Source organism: Lemur catta, chromosome 6 (genome assembly GCF_020740605.2).
Source record: "Lemur catta isolate mLemCat1 chromosome 6, mLemCat1.pri, whole genome shotgun sequence".
NCBI classification, from domain to species: Eukaryota; Metazoa; Chordata; class Mammalia; order Primates; family Lemuridae; genus Lemur; species Lemur catta.
Window position 1 is genome coordinate 16,390,186 of NC_059133.1, and position 26,747 is coordinate 16,416,932.

General features: G+C 38.8%; 1 protein-coding gene across 2 annotated transcripts; it reads right to left on the bottom strand.

Moving 5' to 3' along the window:
• Positions 1 to 13,182: 13,182 nt before the first annotated feature.
• NOPCHAP1 (NOP protein chaperone 1) lies at positions 13,183 to 19,888 on the bottom strand. Of its 2 annotated transcripts, XM_045553058.1 has the most exons (5): positions 19,722 to 19,888; positions 17,935 to 18,021; positions 15,441 to 15,577; positions 14,399 to 14,485; positions 13,183 to 13,683 (listed from the first exon to the last, which is right to left on the bottom strand). In XM_045553058.1, the coding sequence occupies exons 1-5, from the start codon at positions 19,834 to 19,836 to the stop codon at positions 13,465 to 13,467; spliced, it is 645 nt and encodes a 214-aa protein (XP_045409014.1). In that variant the 5' UTR covers positions 19,837 to 19,888; the 3' UTR covers positions 13,183 to 13,464. The 2 variants fall into 2 exon arrangements, with proteins under 2 accessions (XP_045409014.1, XP_045409016.1); XM_045553060.1 differs by lacking the exon at positions 14,399 to 14,485.
• Between the last annotated feature and the right edge of the window lie 6,859 nt (positions 19,889 to 26,747).

A 26,747-nucleotide genomic window follows, 5' to 3' on the forward strand; every position in this document is an offset into this window, starting at 1 on the left:
CAATGATACACGGAAAAGGGGGCCTTTTCTTTCTGCAGTTTACTCGTCCTTCATAGGACACATCTGTCTCCATTTTTCTACCTACTGGTTCTGCTGCTCCCTGGCTGTGTGATCTTCGGCAAGTTAGTTACCTGATATCTCAGAGCCTAGCTTTGGCATCTATAAAATGGGGATAAAGTCTCTATCTAATTAGGTGTTGCAAGGATTCAATGAGATAGTATACTTAATGCACTTAACAAGATGCATTTGGAACATAGCACTTAAGAAATGGAAACTATTACAACCCATGCAGTACTCGCATAACTTCCTGTTGTCAGACAAAAGTAATTAAGTGGGTAAATTACCACCATTCACATATGACTAGAAGAAGGTAAGTTCCTGAATCACATTAGTTTCTGGAAGATGGCCAGAGAAATTAACTTCTATTAAGCCTCCTCTAGTAAAATTTCAATAACCTTTCCTATTTCTTTGGCTTTGAAGAAGCCCCTAGGGAGTATTTGTTACTATGGAGACACTGCAGTATTATATGAAGGGAATACAGGGAATCAATAAACAATGATCAACAACAACAACAAAATCAGAGGCAGAGAACATTTTCAAAGGGAAGAATACAAGGTCTGATCCCAGCATGATAAACAGAGCAAATTTTGCCTGTAAGCATTTTTTATTGTACTAAAGCTCATTTACCATCAGAGCTTGGCACAGTTGAAATTCTGAGTTGGAATGAATATTCACTGGGCCCAAAATGACAGTTCATATTTGAATAAAATGACAAAAGTCTTATTATAAATAACTGGTTTTAGATGAAGCGTTTTAACTCATTTCATGTGATTTAGAATATGACTTTATCAAATTATTTTAATGGCAGACAAAAACATGCCTGTTCTGATTTTATTTTTTATCGTCTAATATTTATCTCAGTTGCAGTGTTTTTAATCTTCACTGGGCTGCAAACTTCTATGAGAATCTGATAAAAGCTATGAAACCCTGTCCCACTTCAACCCCAAAATGTATATGCACACACATAATTCTGCAAATATCTTCAAGGGATTCACAGACCACCCAAAGGCCATGCTTGAGCCCAAGATTAAGAACTCTTTTCTCCATATCAAGTTCTATCAAGTTCTTACCAGCTTAAGTTTTTATATCTGACTGCTGATCAGAATCAAAGCCTCCACGGAATTTGTAAAATTACCAACTGAATTTGAATTGGAACATAATGATCCACAGCCTAGTAGGTGTTTTAATTAACACAGAGAGTAATTAAATCACTGCTATTCTTTCAGATCACTGATTATTTTGCTAAAGGATAAAGCTGTGATCTGATTATCACCTGAATTGGGGAAGTGTGGTGGACACTTTAAGCAGTTCAATTTCCCTTCTAATTCCCCATCCTCATGCCTTTGCTAAAGCAGTCCGCTTTCACTCCAACACCCTTCCTGGCCTTTCCTACCTCTAGCTCAGCTAAGTGTCTCTCCTCTATGCTTGCACTTGTCTCAGACATAGCATTTAACACTTGATACTAAAATTATCTGCCTTCCTAACTAAATATGGGCACCCCCTCCCCACCCCCAGAGTTAGCATTCTGTCTATACCAATACAACAGCTATCATTTATTGAGGGCTTCCTGTGTGCATGTCACTATGCTTAGTGCTTTAAAATGTTATTTTTCAATCTTTGCAATATCTGAAAAAATGAAGAAACTGAGGTGCTCTTCTTACCACTTCCTCCACTACCAAGCCATCATCACCTCTTCTCCACAATACTGTCCAAGCTTCCCAGCTGGACTTCCTGAGTCCTCCCCCTTGTGTGGTCCTGTTCAAAGCTTAAGTCAGATGGTGTCACTGCTCTGCTCAAAACCCTGTAATGGCCCCCATTTCCCTTAGAATAAAGTCCAGTGTATTTACCATGGCCTATGGATCTTACTCCTTGGCTACCTCTGACCTCAGCTCCATATGAATTTCCCTCTCATTCTATTCTAGCCACCCTGGCTGCCTTGATGTTCCTCAAACACACCAAGCATGCTTCTTCCTCAGGGCCCCTGTACTTACTGTTCCCTCTTCACAGTGGTGTGCTGGTAAATGTTTAACAAATGGTTCTCTGGGGGGGGGGAGAACCCTGGTTTGTAGCATTTGCAGATATCTGTGTGTAAATACTGTCATCAAGGCTGAATTCAAGCTACCAATTTGACCTCACTGAACACAGAGTGGGGAAGAGATACAGTCAGAACAAGTGCTAGCCTGTGCCAGCACACCGCTGCCTCTTCCTCAAACTCTTCCCCATACACAACTTCATGGCTGGCTGTTGCACTTCTCTCAGGTCTCTCCTCAAATATCATCTTATTAGAGATACTCCTAAAATTAGGCTTAATTATTAGACTAATCCTAAAATAGCACATCTGCCCTATAATTCTTTATTCTCCTTACCCTGCATTATTTTAATAGCACTTATCACTACCTGGTGCATATTAATCATCAATCGGTCCCCATTAGAACGTAAGCTTTGTGAACAGGTGCTTGTTTATTCAATAGTGTATCTCTAATACCTAACATGTAGGAGGAGCTTAATAAATATTTGCTTTCAAGTGAAGAGGTTAAGTAACCTGCCCAAATCAGACAGCAATTAAGTGGCAGAACAGGTATTCAAACACTAAAGATGGTAGTTTTTACCAAACTGAGAGTTTTTATTCCCAATGCCTAAAGCAGGGCCTGGGTAGTACATTGTACACTCTATTTGTCAAACTAAAAAAATAAATGAATTATCAAAATAAAATAAGCAAAATGGACATTATCTAGACAGATGCAGTGGAGTGCACCTGTAGTCCCAGCTGCTGAGGAGGCTGAGGTGGGAGGATTGCTTGAGCCCAGGAGTTAAGAATACAGTGAGCAATGCCTGTGAATAGCCACTGCGCTCCACCTTGGGCAACATAACAAGACCTGTCTCTTAAAAAAAAAAAAAAAAGGACAACATTATCTGCTAGAGCCAGGGTGAAGAACCAAATTTGGTTCCCCATAGCTGCCCTCCAAGAAGATAAAGCTGTTGGGGGAAACCTGGGCCAGAAGAATATGAGAGATGATGGATAAGACATGAGGCATGATAAATAAGGGGGATTATTATTTTTTTTACTATTATATAAATAATACCCAAGTGGATTTTTTAAATGACTAACACCTAATTATGCAAAAAATACATAAAACAGGAAGGTAAGAATCAAGCATAATTTCTCCATACAGAAATATCCCACAGATGATATCTGAGACTGTTCCAGGCTTTTCTATGAATACATATCTCTCTTTTTTTACAGAATTCATATAATATTGTACATAACTTTGTTACTTGCTTTTTAAATTAATATGTCTTAATCACCTTTTTATCTTAATAAACACACTTCTGCATATTTCAATGGCTTTAATTCAACTTGTTCTCTATTGGACATTTAGATTTGCTTTTTGCTATTTTAAATGTCACAATAAATCTTACATAAAATTTGTGAACAAAGCAAGCCATACTTATCTAATTTGGATAAATTCCTAGAAGTGGAATTCCAAAGGCTATAGCAATCCATAATCTCACCAAGTTTCCCCAAATCTTTGCCACCACTGTGTATTATTCTTATAGCATCTTAACACCTCACCTTTACTAAGCACTGTTCTAAGCACATGATGTGTATTAACTGGTCATTTTATTACAAAAATCCTATTAGGAAGATACTGTTATTCCCACTTAACTGAAAGACAAACTGAGACAAGTGGCTGGGCTGGGATTTAATCTAGACAGCTTCAGAGCCTGTGCTCGTGGCATAGTGACGGGGGTGCCCATGATGACTGGGTGAGGCTGACTACTTAGAACTTGGCTCCACCGCTTACCTTACACTGCAAGTGAGGCCTTAGGAATTTGCTAGTATACCTACGCCAGTTTTCTCATCTGTGAAGTGGATATAAGCATAATATCTGATAAAGTGATGGTCTTTTTTTTAACAATAAGGAAATTTATTCTGCCACAAAATAAGAAGCCCAATAACACTGCAGTAGACAGGGTTATTTGATGCAATGGCTCAATAATGTTCTTTGCTTCTCTCTCCTGTCTCTGGTGTGCTGACTTTACACCAAAAGCTGGCTCTATTCATGGCCACAAGACAGGAGTTCCAGGAACTAGATCCCATCATACGATATCCAGTCCTTTCTTCCAAAAGAAAGGAATCATCTCTTCATGTGTCTCCTTTCTAGGAATGAGAAATACAGTTGTGTGTCACTTAACGACTGGGGATATGTTCTGAGAAATGTGTCAAGAGATTTTGTCATTATGTGATTATAAAGTGTACTTATACAAACCTAGATGGTACAGCCTACTACACACCTGGGCTATATAGTATGGCCTGTTGCTCCCAGGCTACAACCAGTACAACATGTTATTGTACAGAAGCCAACTGTAACACAATGGTAAGTATTTGTATATCTAAACATAGAAAAGGTACACTAAAAATACGGTATTATGATCTTATGGGACCACTATTGCATATGCAGCCCATCATTGATTGAAACTATACTTTCTTTCCCAAGAGTTTGCAAACAGACTTTCCTCATGCCTCATTGGTTAGGTTCACATCACCATTCCCAAACCAATAACTGGCAGGAGTTTTCCATGAACGGATGGTGAAGAGTCAACCATGAAGACGCCAGCATTAAACTTTTGGGAAAAGTTTGCTAATCATAATATCCTGTCATTTTCTTCAGGATTTTGAATCAGGATTGTGAACTGATGTTTAAGCTGAATTACTTTATTGACAAAAAGACAAGAAAAGAGAGTCAATTTAATGAACATTTATTGTATATTCCAATTGAGTGAAAGGCACTATGCTAGGCACTGAGGGGAATACAAACGAAAGTAGGACTTCTCCCATCTTTCCTACCATAACAGTGGATACAAGCCCAATAACACAAACTACTCTGCAAGGCAGTTTTAAAAATAAGTGTATCTGATGCACAAATTATTATCGAAATAGATGGGAAATTCATTCACAATGAAATTTTTGCTTCAGAAACAATTACACCTAATCTGCTGATTTATAACTGTCACATAGCATAGAAAGATGGTACTCCACAAGTTTGAAGAGAACATTTCATTGATTTTCTCCAAATGGCTGGTATCATCTCAGACGGCAGCATTAGTCAGAGTAAGCAAAAGGCTGTACTAACCAAAAAACAATAATGATTTACTTTCCACAAACTATAAGGCGAAGTGCTTACAAACAAAACAACTTTTTGATAAAGGTGTAACATACGTAAAGTACACAAGCATTAGATTTACAACTCTATGAACTTTTACACAGGTATGAGTGGTGGTATCTCTTAAAATAGTGGCTAACCCCCAGAAAAGGCTCAGCAAATACCAGCTATTGTTTCATCTGCCAATTTGGTAGGTAAAGAATACAATCTTCATTTCATTTGCATTACACTTTGATAAATGGGGTTGAAATTTTTTTTTCCTGTGAATTGCTTGTTCATGTCCTATGGTCTTTCCACTATTAAGATTTTAGTCGTTTTTTACAAATTTTTAATAGCCCATTATAGTTTTTCTTATTCATCTTCCTCTATAAATACAGTGTATACTCATGATCTTGGACATTCTTCCTGTATCTAATTAATTCAAGTACCCTTTTCATCAGGTTTGACTTCCAAGTTGTCTAAATCAGTTTCCAATAAGAAAAAATAAAAAAAAACAATCACACTGGAGAAGGCTTTTCTTTAACTGGCCTGGGAAACAGACTTTGAGTTTTATCAAGATAATTCCTATGTGGTCCTTGTTAAGTTTTTGATTGCTTGTAAAAAACTGAACTTTGAAAAGTTGAGGTTTTTGTACTAACATAACTTTCTGTATTGCCTTTAAAGTCTTTTGATTTTCACTCTTGGTTAAGTGAATTGCTATTATTAATATTTTATAGTGACCTGTAATTGTTTGTTGTTGTTATTGTTGTTGTTTTTTGGAGACAGAGTCTTGCTGTCACCTGGGCTACAGTGCAGTGGCATCATCATAGCTCACTGCAACTTAAAACTCCTGGGCTCAAGTGATCACCCTGCTTCAGCCTCCTGAGTAGCTGGGACTACAGGAACACACCACGACAGCCAGCTAATTTTTTTCTATTTTAAGTAGAGATGGGGTCTCGCTCTTCCTCAGGCTGGTCTTAAACTCATGAGCTCAAGCAATCCTCCCACCTCGGCCTCCCAGAGTGCTAGGATTACAAGCCTGAGCCACCTATGATTCTGTTTTGATCAGGTGTTTTGAGCCTTTTGACATCTTTGACAAATGTCCTCAAAATCAAATCAAAGCTATATCAAATATTGTTACCTAACCTTTGTGCTGTTAAGTTACTGAGTCTTGATTCACAGGTATCTAACACCAAACTCAAGTTAACTAAAGTCCCATTTTCAGACCAGGGAGGAGACACAATCAAACTGTTTTCATGAAACAAACGACCAGGCCTGCATTCAGAGATATTAAGACTCATTTAATAATTTTTGTTCTATCTAAATTAATATAAATTTGTTACTAGATAATTTAAATGTTTAACTACCTGCAAGCTTCCTTTTCCTGTCATTATCAGAACTAGACATGCTTTCTAAGCTTTTTGTTTAAAACTTAATTAATTCTTTAAAGAGACTACAAAAATATTCTAATATAAGTCTCTAAATCCTTAGGCCCAGATGGTTTTGTATAACAAAATTCCTACAAGTTTGCAACTAAAAACAAGATTCTCAATGCTTATAGGTAACTTAATTTTGTAACCTTGCCTTTGGCATTTTGTCATTACAGGACATGACATTCAGCAATGAGCAACAGAATATAACACAGACTAGAGATTTCACCTGCCATATAATCCAACAGAGGCAGGTCTAACAGAAAAAAAAAATGGTTCGTTAAAAACTCAGATCTATGCACTGTACCTAAGGCCAGTACAGGGAGATAGACTTGAGCCCATCTCCTGTCTCCTTGCTCGGCTGCCTTGCAGTAAGCCTGTCTCTCTATAAAAATCTGGTGCTTTGGTGTGTGGCTTTCCACTGTGCATAATCAAATGGACCTGGTTCAACTGGGCAACACACTGTGTGGCTGCAGAGTCACCAACAGTGATTACACCGCACAGTATTAGTTTCCCAAATCAAACTAGAAAGAAATAATTTTAAAAAGGTAGGTCATGAATGCATAAAATATATGTAAAGAGTCTATTTTATGATTTACTACCATAAAAAAAAATATATTATTAAAATGTTAAATTTTATCAAAACTTATGTTCTTCCACCTGTGCCAACCCCTCTACTTTCTTCTCCTCCTTGGTCTACTCAGCATGAAGATAATGAGGATGAAGATCTTATGATGATCCACTTCCACTTAAAAGAACAGTAAATTTTCTTTACCTTACTTTATTGTAAAAATACAGTATATAATACACGTAATATACAAAATATGTGTCAACTAATTGTTACGTTTATGAGTAAGGCTTCCAGTCAAGAGTAAACTACCAGTAGGTCAGTTTTGGGGGACTCAAAGTTATATTAATGCAAAGATTTTTGACTGCACCCATTACTCTCACATTGTTCAAGGTTCAACCGTATAAGTAATTCTTTTCTTTGTAAAACACTTTTTCTCTTACAAAAATTTCTCCCTCATTGAACTCATTTTGATGGTGACAAATAAATTTGCCTTTATCATAATCTAAAAAAACTAGGTTGTTTTATCCAAGAGGATAATTAAAAACAAAAACAAACTGATGATTTATATATTTACGTTAAAATAAAATTGGCATTTCTGAAATCCATGCTGAAGAAAGATGATGCTAACAAACTCACTCATCACTATGCACAAAATTAAGCTTTTTAAACACTAAATCTCTTTAAAAGAGATCAAAGATCAGTCTATTCTTGGAAGATACCCAAATACTGTATATTCCTACTCTTTAAAAACCAGCTTGTGTTTCTCTGAGAAACAAAATACATCCAATATTACATGTGTTAAATTAGGTTATTAGTCTGAGGCTCTCTCAGTACTTTTGAGTTACTTCAGTAAATATACAAACCAAAACCTAACTTAGGAGTATATTTTCATAACAATTAGCTAGGTTTCAGCCAAACAGAAACAGGAGAGCTTCAGCTGTCAAGTTTTCAGATCATGCCCAAATAAGGCAAATGCGTAGCTGTAACCAATCAAGTTATTTCTGTACTTAATTTCCATTTTCAGCCTATAAAACACACTTCTTGTGCTGCAGAGTGGAACTCTCTGAACTCCTTTCAGTTGAGGCCTGCCTGATTCATGAATTGTTTTTTGCTGAAATAAACTGTTGAACTTAATTGCCTAAAGTTTTTCTTTTAACAGTTAAGCTTTTGGTGTCAGAAGTGGGATCTGAAGGAGACCTCCAGTGACCCCCAGGAGCACCCACGTGACCAAGTGAAGGTATTCACCTGGGCCATTGTGCCTACTGCTCTTAGACAGCAACTGGAGGTTGTGGGTGATTTCTCTTCCTGATTAGACCTACATGGATCTGTATTTTGAGCTCTCCAACTATATTTGAGCAATTCTTTTACCAAACAGGGTCCAAAAACTGGGTTCAGCAGGTTTTCTATACGTAAGGTTTGAGAAGACAGGGACTCATGGGTTGATCTTGATTGAAGTAGTCTAGAATTCCTCCATCTGGAACTGCAGCCAATTTTATGTATAACATCTATGCACTCAGAACCTGTGCTTTTCTAGAAAAGGGGTGAACCTTACCAAAGATAACTTAGAATTTCAGTGGCCCACAGTAGGGAAGCTGTAACCTAGTTAAAATTGTTCACTTGAAAGGCACATTAGGAAAAAAAGGGTCCAAAATGCTTCACCAACAATGGGATGCATTTTTTAATTGGTACACAGAGGCATCTAAAAGATTAAATGAGTCAGAAATTGCATTTCTAACAGATTTCTATGGAAGGCAAAAGAAAACTTAAGTAATAAACTAAGGACAATACAAACAAGACTATATCTTGACTGATTCAACCCTGCTCCCTAACCGATTATTCATTCAATTATGACATTGGGGTGTGGCAAAGCTTGAAAATGGATGATAACAACAGAATGGGAAAAACTTGATGAGGATATTAAAGACCCCTCCCAAATCTCCTCAAGAGAGTCAAAGGGCGCTAGCAAATTTGCTGAAAACCTTTTAAATTCAATTCCTAAGATTTTTCCACAAAAAATTCATTGGTCCATCATACAATATTGTAGACAAAAAGAGATGAACTAGTTTGAGACTACAAGGCCCATTTACAAACACTATTTGTAAAACATTCTGGGCTCAAAATACACCAAGGGATATTTCTTGTAGGGCCTGAAACAGCACTAACTGCTTTATTTGTAAATGGGGTTTATCCTGAACTTAGTAACCTAATTAAAACATAAACCAGGATGAAAAGTTATAGATATGATTAAATGGTGGCCATAGCTGAGTATTTTGAGAGGACTCTTGAAGAAGAAAAAGACCGAAAGGCTAGCAAGCTTATGCTTCTTCAATTACAATAATTGCAGAGACCTCCTCTCCTTATTTTAATCCACAACTAAGAGGTTCTAGGCCCAGAAATTCTTTACCCCAAGGTGTCTGACTTCATTGCAAACAACCAGGACACTGGAAAAGAGGTCGACCACTCTTACGTCTATCCATCAATAAGCCTTCTTCCTTTGGGCCGGACTAGAGGGAGTCCACAAGATTTTGACTCTAGATATAATGATCAACATTGATAAGCCTCCTAGGGATGCTCTGGCAAACTGCTCCCCATAATCTTTAAATAAACATGAAGAAACAAAAATTAAATTAAATGAAAAATCTTGTACAATTCTGGTGGATACCAGAGCCACTTTATTTACCATGAACCCCACCTTAATAAGCCAATAAATCCCTAAGAGTAAAAACATTTTTGTGGTGGGGTTTCAAATCAAGTTCAAAAGGTTACCATAAGCTGAACCCATCGAAATGACACTGGGGACATTTTCAAAAAATCATACCTTTTTATTATGTGATACTGCCCCAGTAAATTTGCTAGGGTGAGGTTTTCTAAGTGAAAAGTCATATAAAATTACCTTTCAAAGGAACATAATCTTTAGAGTTTCCTGACTCTCCTGAACCAGAACTGTTATGTTCCCTAAGGGCAGAAATTTAAAAAATATTGGTGGCATGACCATTCTAAAATTGCTAAAATGGTTTATAATCAATGTTTGGTTTGTCAAACCTATAATCCTAGAAAGACAATGAAAACTTTAGGTGGTACATTTCCACCACCTGCAGGTCCATTTGAATATTTACAGACAGAGTTCATTACCTGCCACCCTCATTGGGGTATCAATATGTTCTTTTAACAGTTTGTGTGTTCTCTAGTCGGATAGAAGCCTTCCCATATAGGAAGGCCAATGCTATGACAATAACTAAGAAGTTACTAGAAAATGTGTTTCCTTTATGGGGCTTCACTGAAGAAATCTCCAGCAATAGAGGAACCCATTTCACCCGACAAATTATAAAACAGTTAATTAAACACAATAGTATTACCATTGTCTCTATCACTCTCAAGCTTCTGGAAAGGTCAAAGAACAAAGGGTATTTTAAAACGGAAATTAGTAAAGTTAACTGAATTGATTGGATTGCCTTGTCCAAAGGTATTACCATTGGCCTTGATGGCAATCAGATCCACCACTATTATCCACAATTAATTTCTTATGAAATAGTCACTGAAAAACCTATGCCTTTAATGACAGAACCTCATGTATCTCCTGCTCTTACAAAATCTCACATGACAAAATACTGCAGGGCTTTAATGCATTATGCCAAAATGTATTTTCACCAGGTAAAAGAAGCCTTTCATGATCTACTAACCGAGGACAAGGTTTGTGAGAGGTTGGGTCTTCTGAAAATACCAGAGAAAGACTGCCCTTAAACGCCACTGGAAGGGACCATACCAAGTTCTTCTTACCATCCATACTGTAGCAAAACTTCAGGGCCTTGAACCTTGGGCCCACATCTCACAACTCAAGAGGGCCCCTCTAGACTCTTGGAATTGTATGCCCATTGCACACTTCAAAGTAAAGCTAAACAGGGAAGTTTCTCCCCAAAAGCAGATATCCTAGATGTGGACAACTTTCCCAAGACCATGGATCAAGACTTCTTTTCTTCTGTCATCATGAAAACTTTGTTTCCCCTTTTCCTTTTTCCTTATTTCTTACTGTCCTACCTAATCCTTCCCTTACAGGAAAATCCAAGGGACCATAATTCGTGGATAGCTTTAGCTAAGGCTCATGCTCCAGCAAAAAAACAGAGCAACTGTTTGGGTTTGTGGGCTAATGCTTAAAAATCAGGAGACAATTCCACTAATGCCAATGACTGTCCAAGTTCACAATGAGAATTACCCTCAAACCCCAAAGGAAGAGAAAGCTATCCTTGATGTTCTAAACATCACTGCTGTATTTGTTCACCTACATTCACTGAAAGCAATATCCTAACCTTTCCAATTAATAACCTAAACACTACCAAATATAGAAAACTATCCAAGTTTGGTTTATTATGCTTCTAGGCATGACATACTCAAGTTCTGGGACTACATATGTGGGCATTAGTGAGTGTTTGTATAATGTCACCGGATTAAATTTAGTGAGGTTCCTTTCCACTAAATGTGGTTATACACCCTTACAACACGCTATAAAAGGATCACAAAAAAGTAAGTTTCTTATTGGACCTTGTTCAGGAGCTCTGCAGACAAATAGGTAGATGAATTTAACTGACCCATGCTCAAACACCAATAGGCGTCCAACCCCCAAGGGCCTGTATCGAGTCTGCAGAGAATGTGCTTACTCCTTTCTGGCTCCCCACTAGTTAGGATCTTGCTATTTGGTGTGGCTCACTCCTGCCTACCAAATAGCTTCCCCTGAAAATCCCCCCAAATACCTCCTATCATCAAAGTCTAAATTGGTCACAATTGAAATTAGCACCAATTTTGAGATAGATAAAAATAAGCTAGTTCCCACTGAGGAAAGATTTCCCTGGGGCTCCCGGGGACTCACTCTTAGTGGTAGTGGGGTGCTGGTTGTATGGAATTTAAAACTAACCCATAAGTTGCAGAAAATCTTAGACTTTATGGCCAGCCAGACCTCCCAGGGGAAGAATCTACCCTCCAAACGTATTTAAAAAAAGCACTTAATGGGACATCATGAAGCCTTAGATCCCTTTGCCCACGTTGGGGGATTATGTATGGTACTAAACAAACTGAATGTTAAATCTATTTTTCCCATTATTTTGCTACTACAGAAAACTTAATTAAAAAGGTAGCTGATACTGCTGTTTCTTTAGACACTGCCATCATATACATGAATGAAATTTCTCAAGGGAAAGGAACATACGGTTTGTAGGAGCAACTAACAGTTGGTTTGCAGGCATCCTAAATGGTGGATGGCAAGCTTGGCTTTCCCAGCGTTTTCTAATCTTTATGTTTCTTCTAGCGGATCTCCAGGTTCCTGTGACATTTGTTACCAGGCTAATGACAAAAAATGGACAGCACTTTAAGTGAGACCATTCTACAGCAAACCATGATCCTTAATCACCATCACTTCCCAAACAAATCGTATAACCAATTGGACTCAAATACTGTTGAACTGTCTACGTTTTCTGAACTTTGACTTGTTTGATTTTGATCAGTTTGGTTCATGGTGGCTACTGTCAAGGAGTACACTTCAGTTTCTCAGTATTGTCTTCCTGATGGTCATCGTAATAGTCTCCCAGGTGTGCTATATCCTCTGAAGAGTCTTAAAAGCTTTTATGCAGCCATCCGTTGTGTGTTAAATGGTCCCACTGACCTGATATCATGACTAGTGAATTCCATATGGAGACCAAACAAGTGCATTATTATGGTGACAGAGAGTAGCATCAGTGCCCAGGGTTTGGGTCAATCTTTCAAGCTTGAAGAGCTGACCAAAAGAGGGGAACTGTTAAATTAAATAAGCAGGACGCCATTACTAACCACAACCTACCTTAGTAGATAACCACACCAAAACCTAACTTAGGAGTGTATTTTTATAACAAATAGCTGAGTTTTTAGCCAAACACAAACCACTGAGCTTCAGCCAGTCACGGGTAGCCAACTGATGAGACCATGCCCAAATAAAACAAATGCCCAGCTGTAATCAGTCAAGTTATTCCTGTATTTTACTTCCATGGTTAGCCTATAAAAGCACACTGTCCACACTGCAAAGCAGAGGTCTCTGAACCCCTTTCAGTTTAAAGTGCTACCTGACTCATGAATCATTCATTGCTCAAATAAACTCTGTTAAAATTGTCTAAAGCTTTTCTATTAACACATAAAAGCACCATAGGTACCTAAAATGAAAAACAGCCAGTGAACCATACTCTTTTTCACAGAATTTGCAGGCAAATGTTACCTGTTTCTTTTCAGATAATTTATTTTACTATTTCTTTTTTTTACTTGCTGGACTGTCCAAAACTTCAATCTTGCCTTTTCCATCTTCAGAATTAGGAAGCTTAATGTTATCTATGGTGACTTCATGAGAGATGCTGTCTTCTTCATCCTCAGATTCTGAACTGTTCTCTGAACTGTCTTGTGAACTCTCTTCCGAACTGTCCTCTTCTTTTGAATCTGACTGATTCATCTCAAACAAGGCCACATCCTGCAAAAAGTATCAGGCAAGAAACCTATATTAGGACAGTTCTCTAAAAAGTTGTAATGAAACAACACTGTGAACAACCAACATTTAGTACAAATATTGAAATGTAAAGGACAAGAAATGTTTTTAATACAACATGCACTTTTATGCTTTTAATTGCCAGGGTCTACCATAATGATGATTTGCATTTACTATAAGTCTAAAAAAATCTCCTACAGCCTAACTCTGTATATCCTGAACACATTTAACAACATTCACTCAACAAATATTAACATGAGCCAGGCACCACACTAGAGACTCAACCACAAAAAATTCAAAACAAAACCCTTGCCTTAGTAAAATTTACATTTTTGATTAGGGACCAATAAATTACAACCTGTAGGTCAAATCCTGCCTGCTGCCTTTTATTCAGCTCATAAATTAAGAATGGTTTTTAAGTGGTTGGGGGGGGAATACCCCAAATAATACCATTTTATGAAACATGAAAATTATATGAAATTCAAATTTCAGTATCCATAAATAAAGTTTATAAGCCTTGCTTATTCATTTATGTATTGTTGATGGCTGCTTTCACACTACAAGAGCAAAGCTGACCAGTCATAACAGAGATTGTATGGCCCACTGAAACTAATGTATTTACTATCTGGTGGCCTCTTACAGAAAATGTTCACTAACCTCTGTTCTAGAGGAGAAAGAAAGACAATAAACAAATACATACAGAGCATGATGAAGGGTGGTAAAAATAAAAACAAGCAGGAAAAAGATCATAAAAGGCCATGAGGGAAGGCTCTGGATGAGGTGACAACTGAAAAGAGAGAAAGAGGGAGTCATGATGCAGAAATCTGGGGTAAAGCACTCTGCGTGAGAAAATTAAACTGTAAGGGAAAAGACCTAGAGCTGGAGGGCAGTAAATGAGGGGGATGGTGTAGGAGACAAGGTCAGATAGAGACCTAGAGACAGGATCATACAGACCCTTTGAAGGACTTACAATTTATTGAAAATGTGATGGGAAGCCCCCTGGTTCCTAAACTGTGCACCATACACACTGTATGAAGAATAGACGCCAGGGAGAAAAGAGTGGAAGCAAGGAGACCTGTTAGGAAATTACTGCAATAGTCCTAAGGAGAGACCATAATTATTAATACTTGGACCAAGGAAGGTCCAAGGGAGTGGCAGAGGTTGTAAAAAGGGGTTGGATTTGGGATAATATTCTGGAGGTAGACCTGATCAGATCTGCTGATCAATTAGATATTCTCATTAACAATGGTGTCAGATCTGTCCAAACACTAGTGTTATAATGGCAATTCTGGTGTAGAAACAAGATATGAGTATAAATTGAGAGAAAATATTCACACATAGCTTATTATAAACAATCGTTCTCTTAAACCCATCATTTATTTATTTTTGCACACTCAATGAATCAGATGATAATTACCTATTTGGGGGCTTAGATGGGTAAAAAAATCCAGTTAGGACATTTAGTAAATTGATGCTTTAAGATAACAAATGTAATATCTGACTTGAAAAATCCCTCCCTGGGGATCCATGTGACTAAATCCCTAAGCTTCACCTTGGGAAGCTTACTGACCTGAAAGGCTTGAATCATAAAATGACTATGTTCCTGTGCAATATCAGAAACATCAGCTAACACAAGGAAAATTAACACTTGGAAACAAAATGTAAGAGAGCTCTCTCTTCATTTTAGGTGACAAGGCACACTGGTAATTTTACAGTATGAAATAAAAACAAAACATAGTTACCATTTGTATAACTTTTCCAAGAGTCCCATCAATATTTTCAATATTGAAATGACCAGGTGGTGCAGCTGCCATTTCTTTTCTTAGCTTTTCATTTGCTTTTGCCATCTGTGGGAGAAAAGTCTGTATTTTGTCCAATACTATGGAGAGAAAATACAGTATATCAACATTTATGCTAGTAAATTCTCAAATTCAGGATTTCCTGTAAAACACTTCTGAATTGAATAGTCATAATCATAATAAATCTTTTAAGTCCCTTCCATTTTAAGAAACTTCATCCTCTTCTGAACTCTTCTGAACAAAGCAGGACTACACAATTCAGCAATTAATTATTTTTCAAATGTTTTATTTGTGTTTCTCAGATATCCCCAGAACTATAAACTCCTAGAAGGCTGACATTCAGCAAATATTAATAGTAACTGAATTAAGTAGGCATTAAGACTTAATAGTTAAGTGCACCATGATCTGAGGCTTTAGGGTAAGACTTAATTAACTTGGGCAAGTTAATTAAGTAGTGGTTGTTTTTGCCTGTCCAACATCTGTTCCCTTCCTTCTGATAACATAACCCTAACTTTCCTTTTAAACTTGCATCACTCTTTGTCACTCCTTTCCCTCACCCTGTACATGCCTGTGCATTGCACAACCTTGGCCACTGTAATTTGCTTCAGTGGCATACACAGTAATGCATTGTTGTAGTTGGGCCAGTAAGAGATCACTCAGGACTTCAGTTTGAACTGTTGAGAGAAAAATCTGAGTGAATGACTGACTGAGCTGCTGAATATATGCCTGAAGCTGCTGATAAACCAACCAACATGCAACACCTGGGGGAAGAGTCTGCTCTAGGTTAGGCCAACACCCAGGAAAGCAGAGCTAAGAGATACAGAGCAGCAGATTTCTGAGGACACTGAGCACCTGAGTTCAGATGTACCTGAAGTCACTGCCCCTGGGGTATTTCCCCCAATAAAATGAGCCAACATAATTTCTTTTCTTTGCTTAAGGAAATCTGAGCTGGATTTGAGTTATTTGCAACCAAGAGTCCTAATTAATATATTTAATTTTACCACTCAAAAACTCAGTTTACTCAAAAAGAGTAAAAAAGAGGTAATAATTGCCAGTCATTGTGCTAAGTACAGGGGAGTCAACAAACAAGGGATTTTTTTCTTCTTTATCACTCAAAAGAGGCCTGGGACATAACTATGTACATATGGGCTCTCAAAACTTGTTAAGTCACTGTGATGGCTATATAACACCTGACTAAAATGTCCAGAGTATGGAAGAAGAAAAAAAAATGGTGTTATAAATAAAGTAATGATCTTTAATTATAAAATAAGTCACCTGGAAGGACTCCATAAGAGCATGTACACATACAAACCCACACAAAGTCTGATGCACACTAAATAATAAATAAATGTTAGCTGTCATCCTCCTTCAGATACACAAAGAAATTACTGATAACAATGAAGATATTTCCATGTCTGGAGATTTAAATCTATTGCCATAGAGAATCTTGTTCTGCTTTTGTTTTTAATTAGTGAATCAAGTGGAGCAAAACAAGTACCAACATGTGTGGCCCAAACCATGATTCTCAGAAGCCAAATATTTCTGTGGTATTGTAGAAGAGTATATGCCACACCCTAAAGTTAGGCCAGTTGTAGTTCTTTTAAATTAAATAAAACAAAATCCAAGGGCCAGCACAGTGGCTCATGCCTATAATCCTAGCACTCTGGGAGGCCCAGGTGGGAGGATCACTCGAAGTCAGGAGTTTGAGACCAACCTGAGCAGGAGTGAGATCCCCGTCTCTACTAAAAACAGAACGAAATTAGTTGGACAACTAAAAATATATAGAAAAAATTAGCCAGGCATGGTGGCACGTGCCTGCAGTCCCAGCTACTCGGGAGGCTGAGGCAGAAGGATTGCTTGAGCCCAGGAGTTTGAGGTTGCTGTGAGCTAGGCTGACGCCACAGCACTCTAGCCTGGGCAACAGAGCGAGACTCTGTCTCAAACAAACAAACAAAAAAAAAAACAAAATCCAGCATCCAACAAAAAATTACCACTCATGTAAATAAACATGAAAATATAATCTATAATGGAAAACAATAGAAGTAGATCCAGAAATGACATAGATAGAATCAGCAATAAGAATATTAAAACAGCTATTATAAATATACTCTGTATGTTCAACAAAGCAAAGCACAAACATAATGAGGAAAGAAATCAAAGATGTATGAACTATTGTCCAGGCCATTTTAAAAAAAATGAAAGATAAAAAATCTCAAATTGAACTTCTGGAGATGGAAACTATAATATCTACCTTGAAAAATACATTTATCCTATCCTTGTGCACTGAATTTACAATGTAAATCACAAGTCAGACTTGCTGTATTGGACTCTCTGTGGTTTGAAACCTGACCATAAAGGCAGAGATTATCCCATTAAATAACAGCTTAATTAGGCAAAATTTAGCATTAGAGAGCAAGAAAGGGAGAGAAGCACTTACAGGGACTCCTCTCTATCCGAACTGTTTGAAGAGTAGAGGTTTTTCTGGAATTAGGCTGGGAGTTGATGAGCAACCTGTCCCATATACCTGAAAACACACATATACTTAATTTACTATAGCATAAAAAAAATACGGGCCCATCAGCAAACCTCTCAAGCCTTAAGTCTTCACTGTTCACTCTCTCCAAGAAGTTTTTTTAAAAAAGAGGCACTCAAAATTCCATTACAACATTTTAGGTCATGGTAGGTATAGACCTAAATGGGGTAGGCAGATACCCCAGCATATTTCACATCAGCTACTATACATAATTATTGCTGTTCTCATAGGTGTTCCAGTTTTTAGCTGGCTAGCAACACTACATGAAGGTAACATTAAATGATCCCCTACTATGAGCCCCAGGGTTCATCTTTTTATTCACAGTTAGAGGTTTAACAGGAATTGTATTAGCTACCTCATCATTAGATATTGTTCTTCATGACACATAGTATGTCGTAGTATTAATACATTTCCACTCTATCTTAGCAATAGGAACAGTCTTGGCTATTATAGGCCACAGAACTCTGCAGCCTGGTCCCTAACAGGCCACCAGTCAGCAGCCCGAGGGTTGGGGACCATAGTCCTACTCTACCTTCTCATCCTCATCACTCACTACTCCTCAAATCAACCCAACTCTCCAACCCATCAGAGCTCCCAGAGTAGTACTTTCAAAACTCAAGGCGTTGCATACCCAACAGGCATAAAACTCCTGGAAAATCCCTTCAATCTCTGGGGAAAAAAAAAAGCCTGTTCATCCTCAAAGCAGAGCTCAACAAACGTCCGTTGAATGCTTAACACTTAAGCGCTACTGGATTAGTGTTCAGAGCAGACTGCGGCCAGAATGCCTAGATTCAAACTCCAGTTTTGTTACTTTCCAGCCACATAATCTCAGAAAGTCACTTATCCGTATAATACACCATGCCTCAGCTTTCTTACCCGTAAAACGGAGATAACAGAACCTTCTGCAAAGGGTTGTGAGGATTAAATCTGTTAATTTTTGGCGCGTAGTAAGCACTACATAAGCTCTGGCTATCATTATTATAACTCCTTCGGAAGCTCTGGATTCTCACAGAACCTTTTCTTCAAGCTAATATTTACTGAGAACATGCCCAAACTCTTTTACGCATCCTTCTCCACCTCACAAAAATGTTATAGGTACTACTAGCTCCGTTTTCCAAATGGGAAAACTGAGGTTTAGAGAATGTAAATAACTTTTAAGTCCCACAGTTAATTACTCGTGGAGCTGGTATTCGAACCCATGCTTTTTACTTCTATATTACAATGTCTGAAACGCTGGGTGAATCTCCCGGATGCATGGCTCCCCTCCACAAGCGAGAGGCACTGAAGGGTGGTCTGTGTGCTTGTGAAGGAAGAGGAGGGTGTTAGGCATAACACTCATCTGCTTCCCCCTGCCAGCCCACTACTCCGACCCAGACATCGGCCCTAAGGCCCCCCCTTCCCTTCGAGAGTTCGGGAGAGACCCAGGCTGGAGGGCAGGAGCTGTGCCTTGCAGCGGCGCTTGACAGACCCGGGGCCGACCACCTTGCGGAAGGCAAGGACCACCCGCTGGAGGAGCCGTCCCAGGCTCGCGGCCGGGTGTCCGCCCCACAGCCCTCACCCCCAGCAGCGGCGGGGCCCGCTGGAACCCCGCAGCCGTCCCCCGGGATCCTCTGGAGAGCGTGGGGCCTGGGCCCGAGCCACGCGTTCCCCGCCGCACGCGCGCGGCCCACACAGCCGCACCCGTCCGTCACCTCCGCGGACGTCACACCCCGCCGTCAGCAGTTCCTTGGACACTGGCACCCCCGAGCAGACCCGGGCAGACGAGGCACAGCTCGGGCTCGCCGGAGACTCGCCGTGGACCTCCATGCCTCCCTCTAATCTCCTGAGCCCGCACAGCCAGGCCCGGATGCAGGAAACAGGATTGGGCAAGAGGGTGGGGCAAGGGCCGCGATTGGAGGAAACTCGGTGGTGGGCGGGGCGAGAGGCGGGGCGGCAGGGCGACCCCTGGCGCAGCAAACAGGCTGCCCGGGAGCTTCCGGTCATTTCTACCTGAGTAAAGGGAGGTTTAGACTCCTGAGGCGCTGTCATTGGCAAGAAGAGCTGGTGAGGCTCGATTTACCTGAACAAATGCAGACATAAAGAGCATAGTAGAAGCAGCTCCTCTTTATTTTTTATTAAGTTTATTTTTTAAGTTGTGAGAAAAAACATGTAACAAAATTTACCATCTTAATCATTTTTAATTATAAAATTCAGTAGTGTTAATTATGTTCACATTGTTGTGCAACAGATCTCTAGAACATTTTCATCTTGCAAAACTCAAACTCTATAACCATTGAACTCTCCAATTCCTCCTTCCCCAGTCCCTGGTAACCATTGTACTTTATGTGTCTAAGAGTTTGACAAATGCAGATACTTCATATAAGTAGAATCATAGAGTACTTGTCTCTTGTGATGAGTTATTTCACTTAAAATAATGTCCTCAAGGTTTACCCATGTGGTAGCATGTAACAGGCTTCCTTTCTAAGGCTGAATAATATTCCATTGTATGTCTACACTACATTTTCTTTCCATTCATCTCTCAATAGACATGCAGATTGTTTCTATCCTTTCGCTATTGTGAACAATGCTGTATGAACATGCATGTGCAAATATCTCTTAAAGACTCCGCTTTTCAGTTCTTTGGGATATATATCCAGAAGTGAGATTACCAGATAATATGGTAATTCTACTTTTTAACTTTTTGAGGAACCTCTATACTGTCTTCCATAGAAGCTGATCTATTTTACATTCTCAACAGCAGTGCACAAGGGTTCCAGTTTCTCCACATCCTTTTCAATACATTTTATTTTCTTTTTTGTTGTTTGTTTTTTTGACAGTGGACATCCCAATAGATATGAGGTGATATCACGTAGTTTTCACTTGCATTTTTCTAATGATTAGTGATGTTGAACATCTTTTCATGTACTTGTTGGCCAGTGGTATATCTTCTTTGGAGAAAATGTAACCAGCTCTATGAGCAAATTTCAATGAAACCTATGTTTTTAAAATAATCCCCTCCCCTTCATATTTTAGTTTTTCAGGCCAGTAGGACCTGCTGATCAGAACCTTGTAAATTTTAACTATTTGACCTTTTGAGTTATTTGCCATAAATTGTGAAATTTCTACAAGACAAAGGAGTTGAGATTCTGAAGGCCCCTGCACAGACTTCCTGACTCCAAGACTCACCATTTACCACAACCTGGCTCAATGCACATGGCTCCTGGTTAATTTCCCCTGCTTAAAAGGCCCATAATCTCCCTTAGTTCAGGAGATGGATTTGAGGCTGCTTTTCCCATTCTCTCAACAAGTTGTCTTTTTTTTTTTTTTTTTGAGACAGAGTCTCACTGTTGCCCAGGCTAGAGTGCCTTGGTGTCAGCTTGGCTCACAGCAACCTCAAACTTCTGGGCTCAAGCAATCCCCCTGCCTCAGCCTCCCAAGTCTCTAGGACTACAGGCATGTGCCACCATGCCTGGCTAATTTTTTCTATATATTTTTAGTTGTCCAGATAATTTCTTTCTATTTTTAGTAGAGACGGGGTCTCGCTCTTGCTCAGGCTGGTCTCGAACTCCTGACCTTCAGTGATCCTCCTGCCTCAGCCTCCCAGAGTGCTAGGATTACAGGCGTGAGCCACCGCGCCCGGCCTTGCAAGTTGTGTTTTAATGAGACATCTTTTGTATTAGAATTTCCTTTATTGTTGGCAATCCTCATTGTCTCAGCAATTGGTTATTCTGTGCCACAAGCAACTGGACCTAGGCTGAAACTCCCTTGTGGTTTTGATATCAAAATGTCTATTCAATTCCTTTGCCATTTTTAATCAGGTTATTTGTTTTTTAGTTGTTGAGTTGTAGGAGTTCTTTATATATTCTGGATATTAACCCTTTATAAGATACACAATTTGCAAATATTTTCTCCCATTCAGTAGGTCACCTTTTCACTCTGTTGATTTGCTTCCTTTTCTCTTGTTCTTTTAACAGTCTTTATTGACCACCTGCAGTGTGCCCAGACCCCTCTGATAGGGGGTTCACAGACAAATAAGGAGAAATCTTGTAACAACCTTTTCTGCTTGTTTCAGACAAACAGGAGCTCCAGACTCAGACAGACCTAGATTAAATCCAGTGTCAGATCATTCATTTAATAGCTGTGACTTTGGGCAGATCACTCTCTGATCCTCCATTTCCTCCTCTGTAAAATCCACTATAGTAATACTTCACAGGGATCTCTTAAGGAACAAAAGAGGAAGAGGAGTAAAATGTATGTAATGGCACATCCTGGAAGCTGCATTATTGTTATTATAATGATAATTTAACATTATATTATAACCAAATTATAAAACTCAGGACACAAAGAATGATGGGAGAAGTAACAGTAGGCACTGAGGAAGAAAACACTGATTAATGTATTTTAAAAGCTGATTTCACTGTCTTTCTACTTTCTAGATAAAACCTACTATTTTTGGAGATCCTTCAGGGAAGGAATAGTACCTTTTTCCTTTGTATTCACAGCATGTATGCGGGAGTAGGCATATAGTTAATGAGTAATCCATGTTTGATGAGTGAATGAACAAACAGAATTTGAACAGATGAATAATTGTTAATTAATTGTTTTATTGATTGATTGATCACCTGAGCAAAGCTGGATTCTAGCCTATGGAAATATCTTCAGATCTCTTTTGTGAATTGTTGATTGACTGAGATCTGAAGCATGCCGCAGGTACAGCACTATACCAAACTAATGGGCCATTGCTGGTTCGTAAGAATAGCTTAGAAATTAAGACATTTAGATCTCACTAAGATAGAGTAGAAAATGCACTGGCAAATTTAGTCTCCCTTCTAGCAAATGATGTTGTTAACCAGAAAAGCAGTTTTAGAAAATATAAGGGTAAATACAAAGCATAGTTTTGCTCACTTATAATCCCTTTAAAAGATAATTGGTGTTTAAAACAAAAAAATGTATTATGGGGTTATAACATATGCAAAAACAAACTTTATGACAAGAATAGTATAGAAGTTGGAGGTGATAAATAGAAATATAGTGTCATAAGGATCTTATGGGCCGGGCACGGTGGCTCACGCCTGTAATCCTAACACTCTGGGAGGCCCAGGCAGGAGGATCACTAGAGGTCAGGAGTTCGAGACCAGCCTGAGCAAGAGCGAGACCCCATCTCTACTAAAATATAAAGAAATTAGACAAACAACTAAAACTAGAAAAAATTAGCCAGGCATGGTGGCGCGTGCCTGTAGTCCCAGCTACTCAGGAGGCTGAGGCAGGAGGATTGCTTGAGCCCAGGAGTCTGAGGTTGCTGTAAGCTAGGCTGACGCCGTGGCACTCTAACCCAGACAACAGAGAGACACTCTGTCTCAAAAAAAAAAAAAAATAATAATAATAATAAAATAAAAGAAGCCCCAGAGACCTGCTTTGCCCCTTCCACCATGTGGGGATGCAGCAAAAAGCGGCTATCTATGAACCAGAGAGTAAGCCCCCATCAGACACTGGATTTCCCAGCACTTTGATCTTGAACTTAACTTTCAGAACCATGAGGAATAAATTTTTGTTGTTTATAATCACCTAGTTTATGGTAATTTGTTATAGCAGCCTGAATGGACTGACAAGACATAACATGAAGAAAAATTGATAAATTTGATCCAGCAAAATTAAAATCTTTTGCTCTTGAAAGACACTACTGTAAATGAAAAGACAAGCCAAGACTGGGAGAATATATTTCCAAAAACTAATGACTAATGAAGTACAGTCCTGCATTGCACAACAACGTTTTGGTCAATGACGGCTGCATAATTTGATAGTGGTCCCATAAGATTACAATACCATATTTTCACTGTACCATTCCTATGTTTAAATATGTTTAGATATACAAATACTTACGATTGTGTTACAATTGTTTATAGCATTCAGTGCAACAACATGCTGTATAAGTTTGTAGCCTAAGAGCAATAGGCTATCCCATGTAGCCTAGCTGTGTAGTAGGCTATACCATCTAGGTTTCTGTAAGTACACTCTGTGATGTTTACACAACATAGTCACCTAACAATGCATTTCTTAGAACACATCTGCATTGATAAGTGACACATAATGGTTCTTGTATCCAAAATATACAAAGAACTATTATAATTCAATATTAAGAAGACAATCCAATAAAAAAAATGGGCAAAAGATTTCAAGAGATACTTCATCAAAGAAGGCATGCAAATGTCAAACAAGCAAATAGAGACTTCACAGCATTAGTCATTATAAAAATGCAAATTAAAATACACTGGCAAAGCACCACATGTACTCACCATCAAATTGGTTTCACTGATAATCACCTAAGAGCACATTCAGGAATAACATTAATCGGGTGTCGGGCAGATGTGAGGGGGAGGGGATGGTTGTATACATACATAATGAGTGCGATGTGCACTGTCTAGGGGATGGACATGTTTGAAGCTCTGACTCGAGGGGGTGGGGGGAGCAAGGGCAATATACATAACCTAAACTTTTGTACCCCCACAATATGCTAAACAAAAAAAAACCTACAGTGGAAAACACTACACTCCTATTAGAATGGCTAAAATTAAAAAGACTAAAAATATCTTGCTGATGAGGATGTGGGACAATTCTGTGGTTCTCAACTGTGTGTGATTTTGCCCCAGAGCACATTTCATTTTTTTTTTTTGAAACAAGATCTCACTGTGTTGCCCAAGCTAGAGTACAGTGGCGTCATCATAGTTCACTGCAACTTCAAACTCCTGGGCTCAAGCAATTCTCCTGCCTCAGCCTCCCAAGTAGCTGGTACTAGAGACATGTACCACCATGCCTGGCTAATTTTTCTATTTTTTGTAGAGATAAAGTCTAAATATGTTGCCTATGTTGCCCAAGCTGGTCTTGAACTCCTGGCCTCAAGTGATCCTCCCACCTTGGCCTCCCAAAGTGCTAGGATTATAGGCATGAGCCACCATGCCTAGTCCCCAAAGGTCATTTGACAATGCCTGAAGAAATTTTTGGTTATCACAACTAGAAGAGAGCTCTTGACATCTAATGCATAGAGGCCAGGGATCCTGCTAAACATCCTACAAAGCAAAAGATAGGCTTCAGAACAAAGACTTATCTGGGTCAAAATGTCAACAGTGCTAAGGTTGAGAACCCTGGGACAAGTGGAAATTTATACATTACTGGTAGGGAAAAAAAATGGTACAGCCCCTTGGGAAAACAGTTGAGCAGTTTCTTATAAACATACACTTACCCTGTGACACAGCAATTCCACTCCTAGCTATTTGCCCACGTGGCAGTCAGTCTCTAGGATAGCCCCCAGTGATCTCATCTCCTGGTATTTATGTCCACATGTAATCTCCTCCTCTCGAGTATGGGCTGCATCTAGTGAACTGTTTCTAATGGATATAATATAGTAAAAGTAACAGGATGTTACTTCTGAGGTTAGACTACAAAGAGACTGTGACTTCTGTTTTGGCTGCTGTCTCCCACTCTCAGAGAAGCCAGCTGACATGCTATGAGTTACCCTGTGGAGACTTGCACATGGCAAGGAACTGAGATTGGCCTCTAGCCGACACCCAGGGAGGAACTGAGATTCTCAGTTCAATCCCCAAAGGAACTGAATCCTGCCAGTTCCTTGTATGAGTTTCTTCTATAATATGAGAGAGCCGGGAAACAGATCCTCACCTGGTTGAGCCTTTCAGTAAAACGACAGCTCCTGCCAACAACTTGACTGTAACCTCTTGAGAAACCTTGAACCACAGGCACCCAGGAAAGCCACACCAGATTTCTGACCTACAGAAATTGTTAGGTAAGTGTTTGTTGTATTGAGCCCTAAATTTGGGGGTGATTTGTTGTATAGCAATAGATAACTAAAACAACCCCAAAGAAATGAAAATATATTTCCACACAAAAAGTTATATGTGAATGTTCATAGCAAGTTTATTCATGATAGCCAAAATTGGAAACAAGACAATTGCTCATCAACTGGTAAATGGGTAAACAAATTTTGGTGCTTGTATAAAATGGAACACTACTCAGCAATATAAGGAAACAAACCACTGATCCATGCAACAACAGGTGTGACTTTCAAAAGCATTATGCTAAATGAAAGACGTCAGACCCAAGAAACTATATATTGTGTAATTCCATCTATTTTAAATTCTAGAAAAGGCAAAAGTATAATGACAAAAAGCAGATCAGTGGTTGTAGGAGGCTGGGATGGGGAAGTGAATGACTGTAAACTGGAATGAGGAAACTCTTTGGGGTGATGACAATGTTCTATATAATGACTATAGTGGTGGATATACAATTCTATATTTGTTAAATTTCATTGAATTGTATACTTATAATTTAAAAATTATTTCAGAAATGAAACTAAACTAGAAGAAACACAGGAGCAAATATCCACTACCAAAAAAGAATTAAACAAAGGAACAAAAGATAGTGAGAAAGAAGTCCATGTGGTGCTTGTTTTCGATTCTTGTGATACTTCACTTAGTAGAATGGGTTCCAGCTCTATCCAGGGTAACACAAGAGGTGCTAGAACACCATTGTTTTGTGTGGCTGAGTAGAACTCTATGGTATACACATACCACATTTTATTAATCCACTCATGTATTGATGGGCACTTGGGTTGTTTCCACAACTTTGCAATTGTGAATTGTGCTGCTATAAACATTCTAGTGCAGATGTCTTTTTTATAGAGTGCCTTTTTTTCCTTTGGGTAGATGCCCAGTGCTGGATCAAATGGT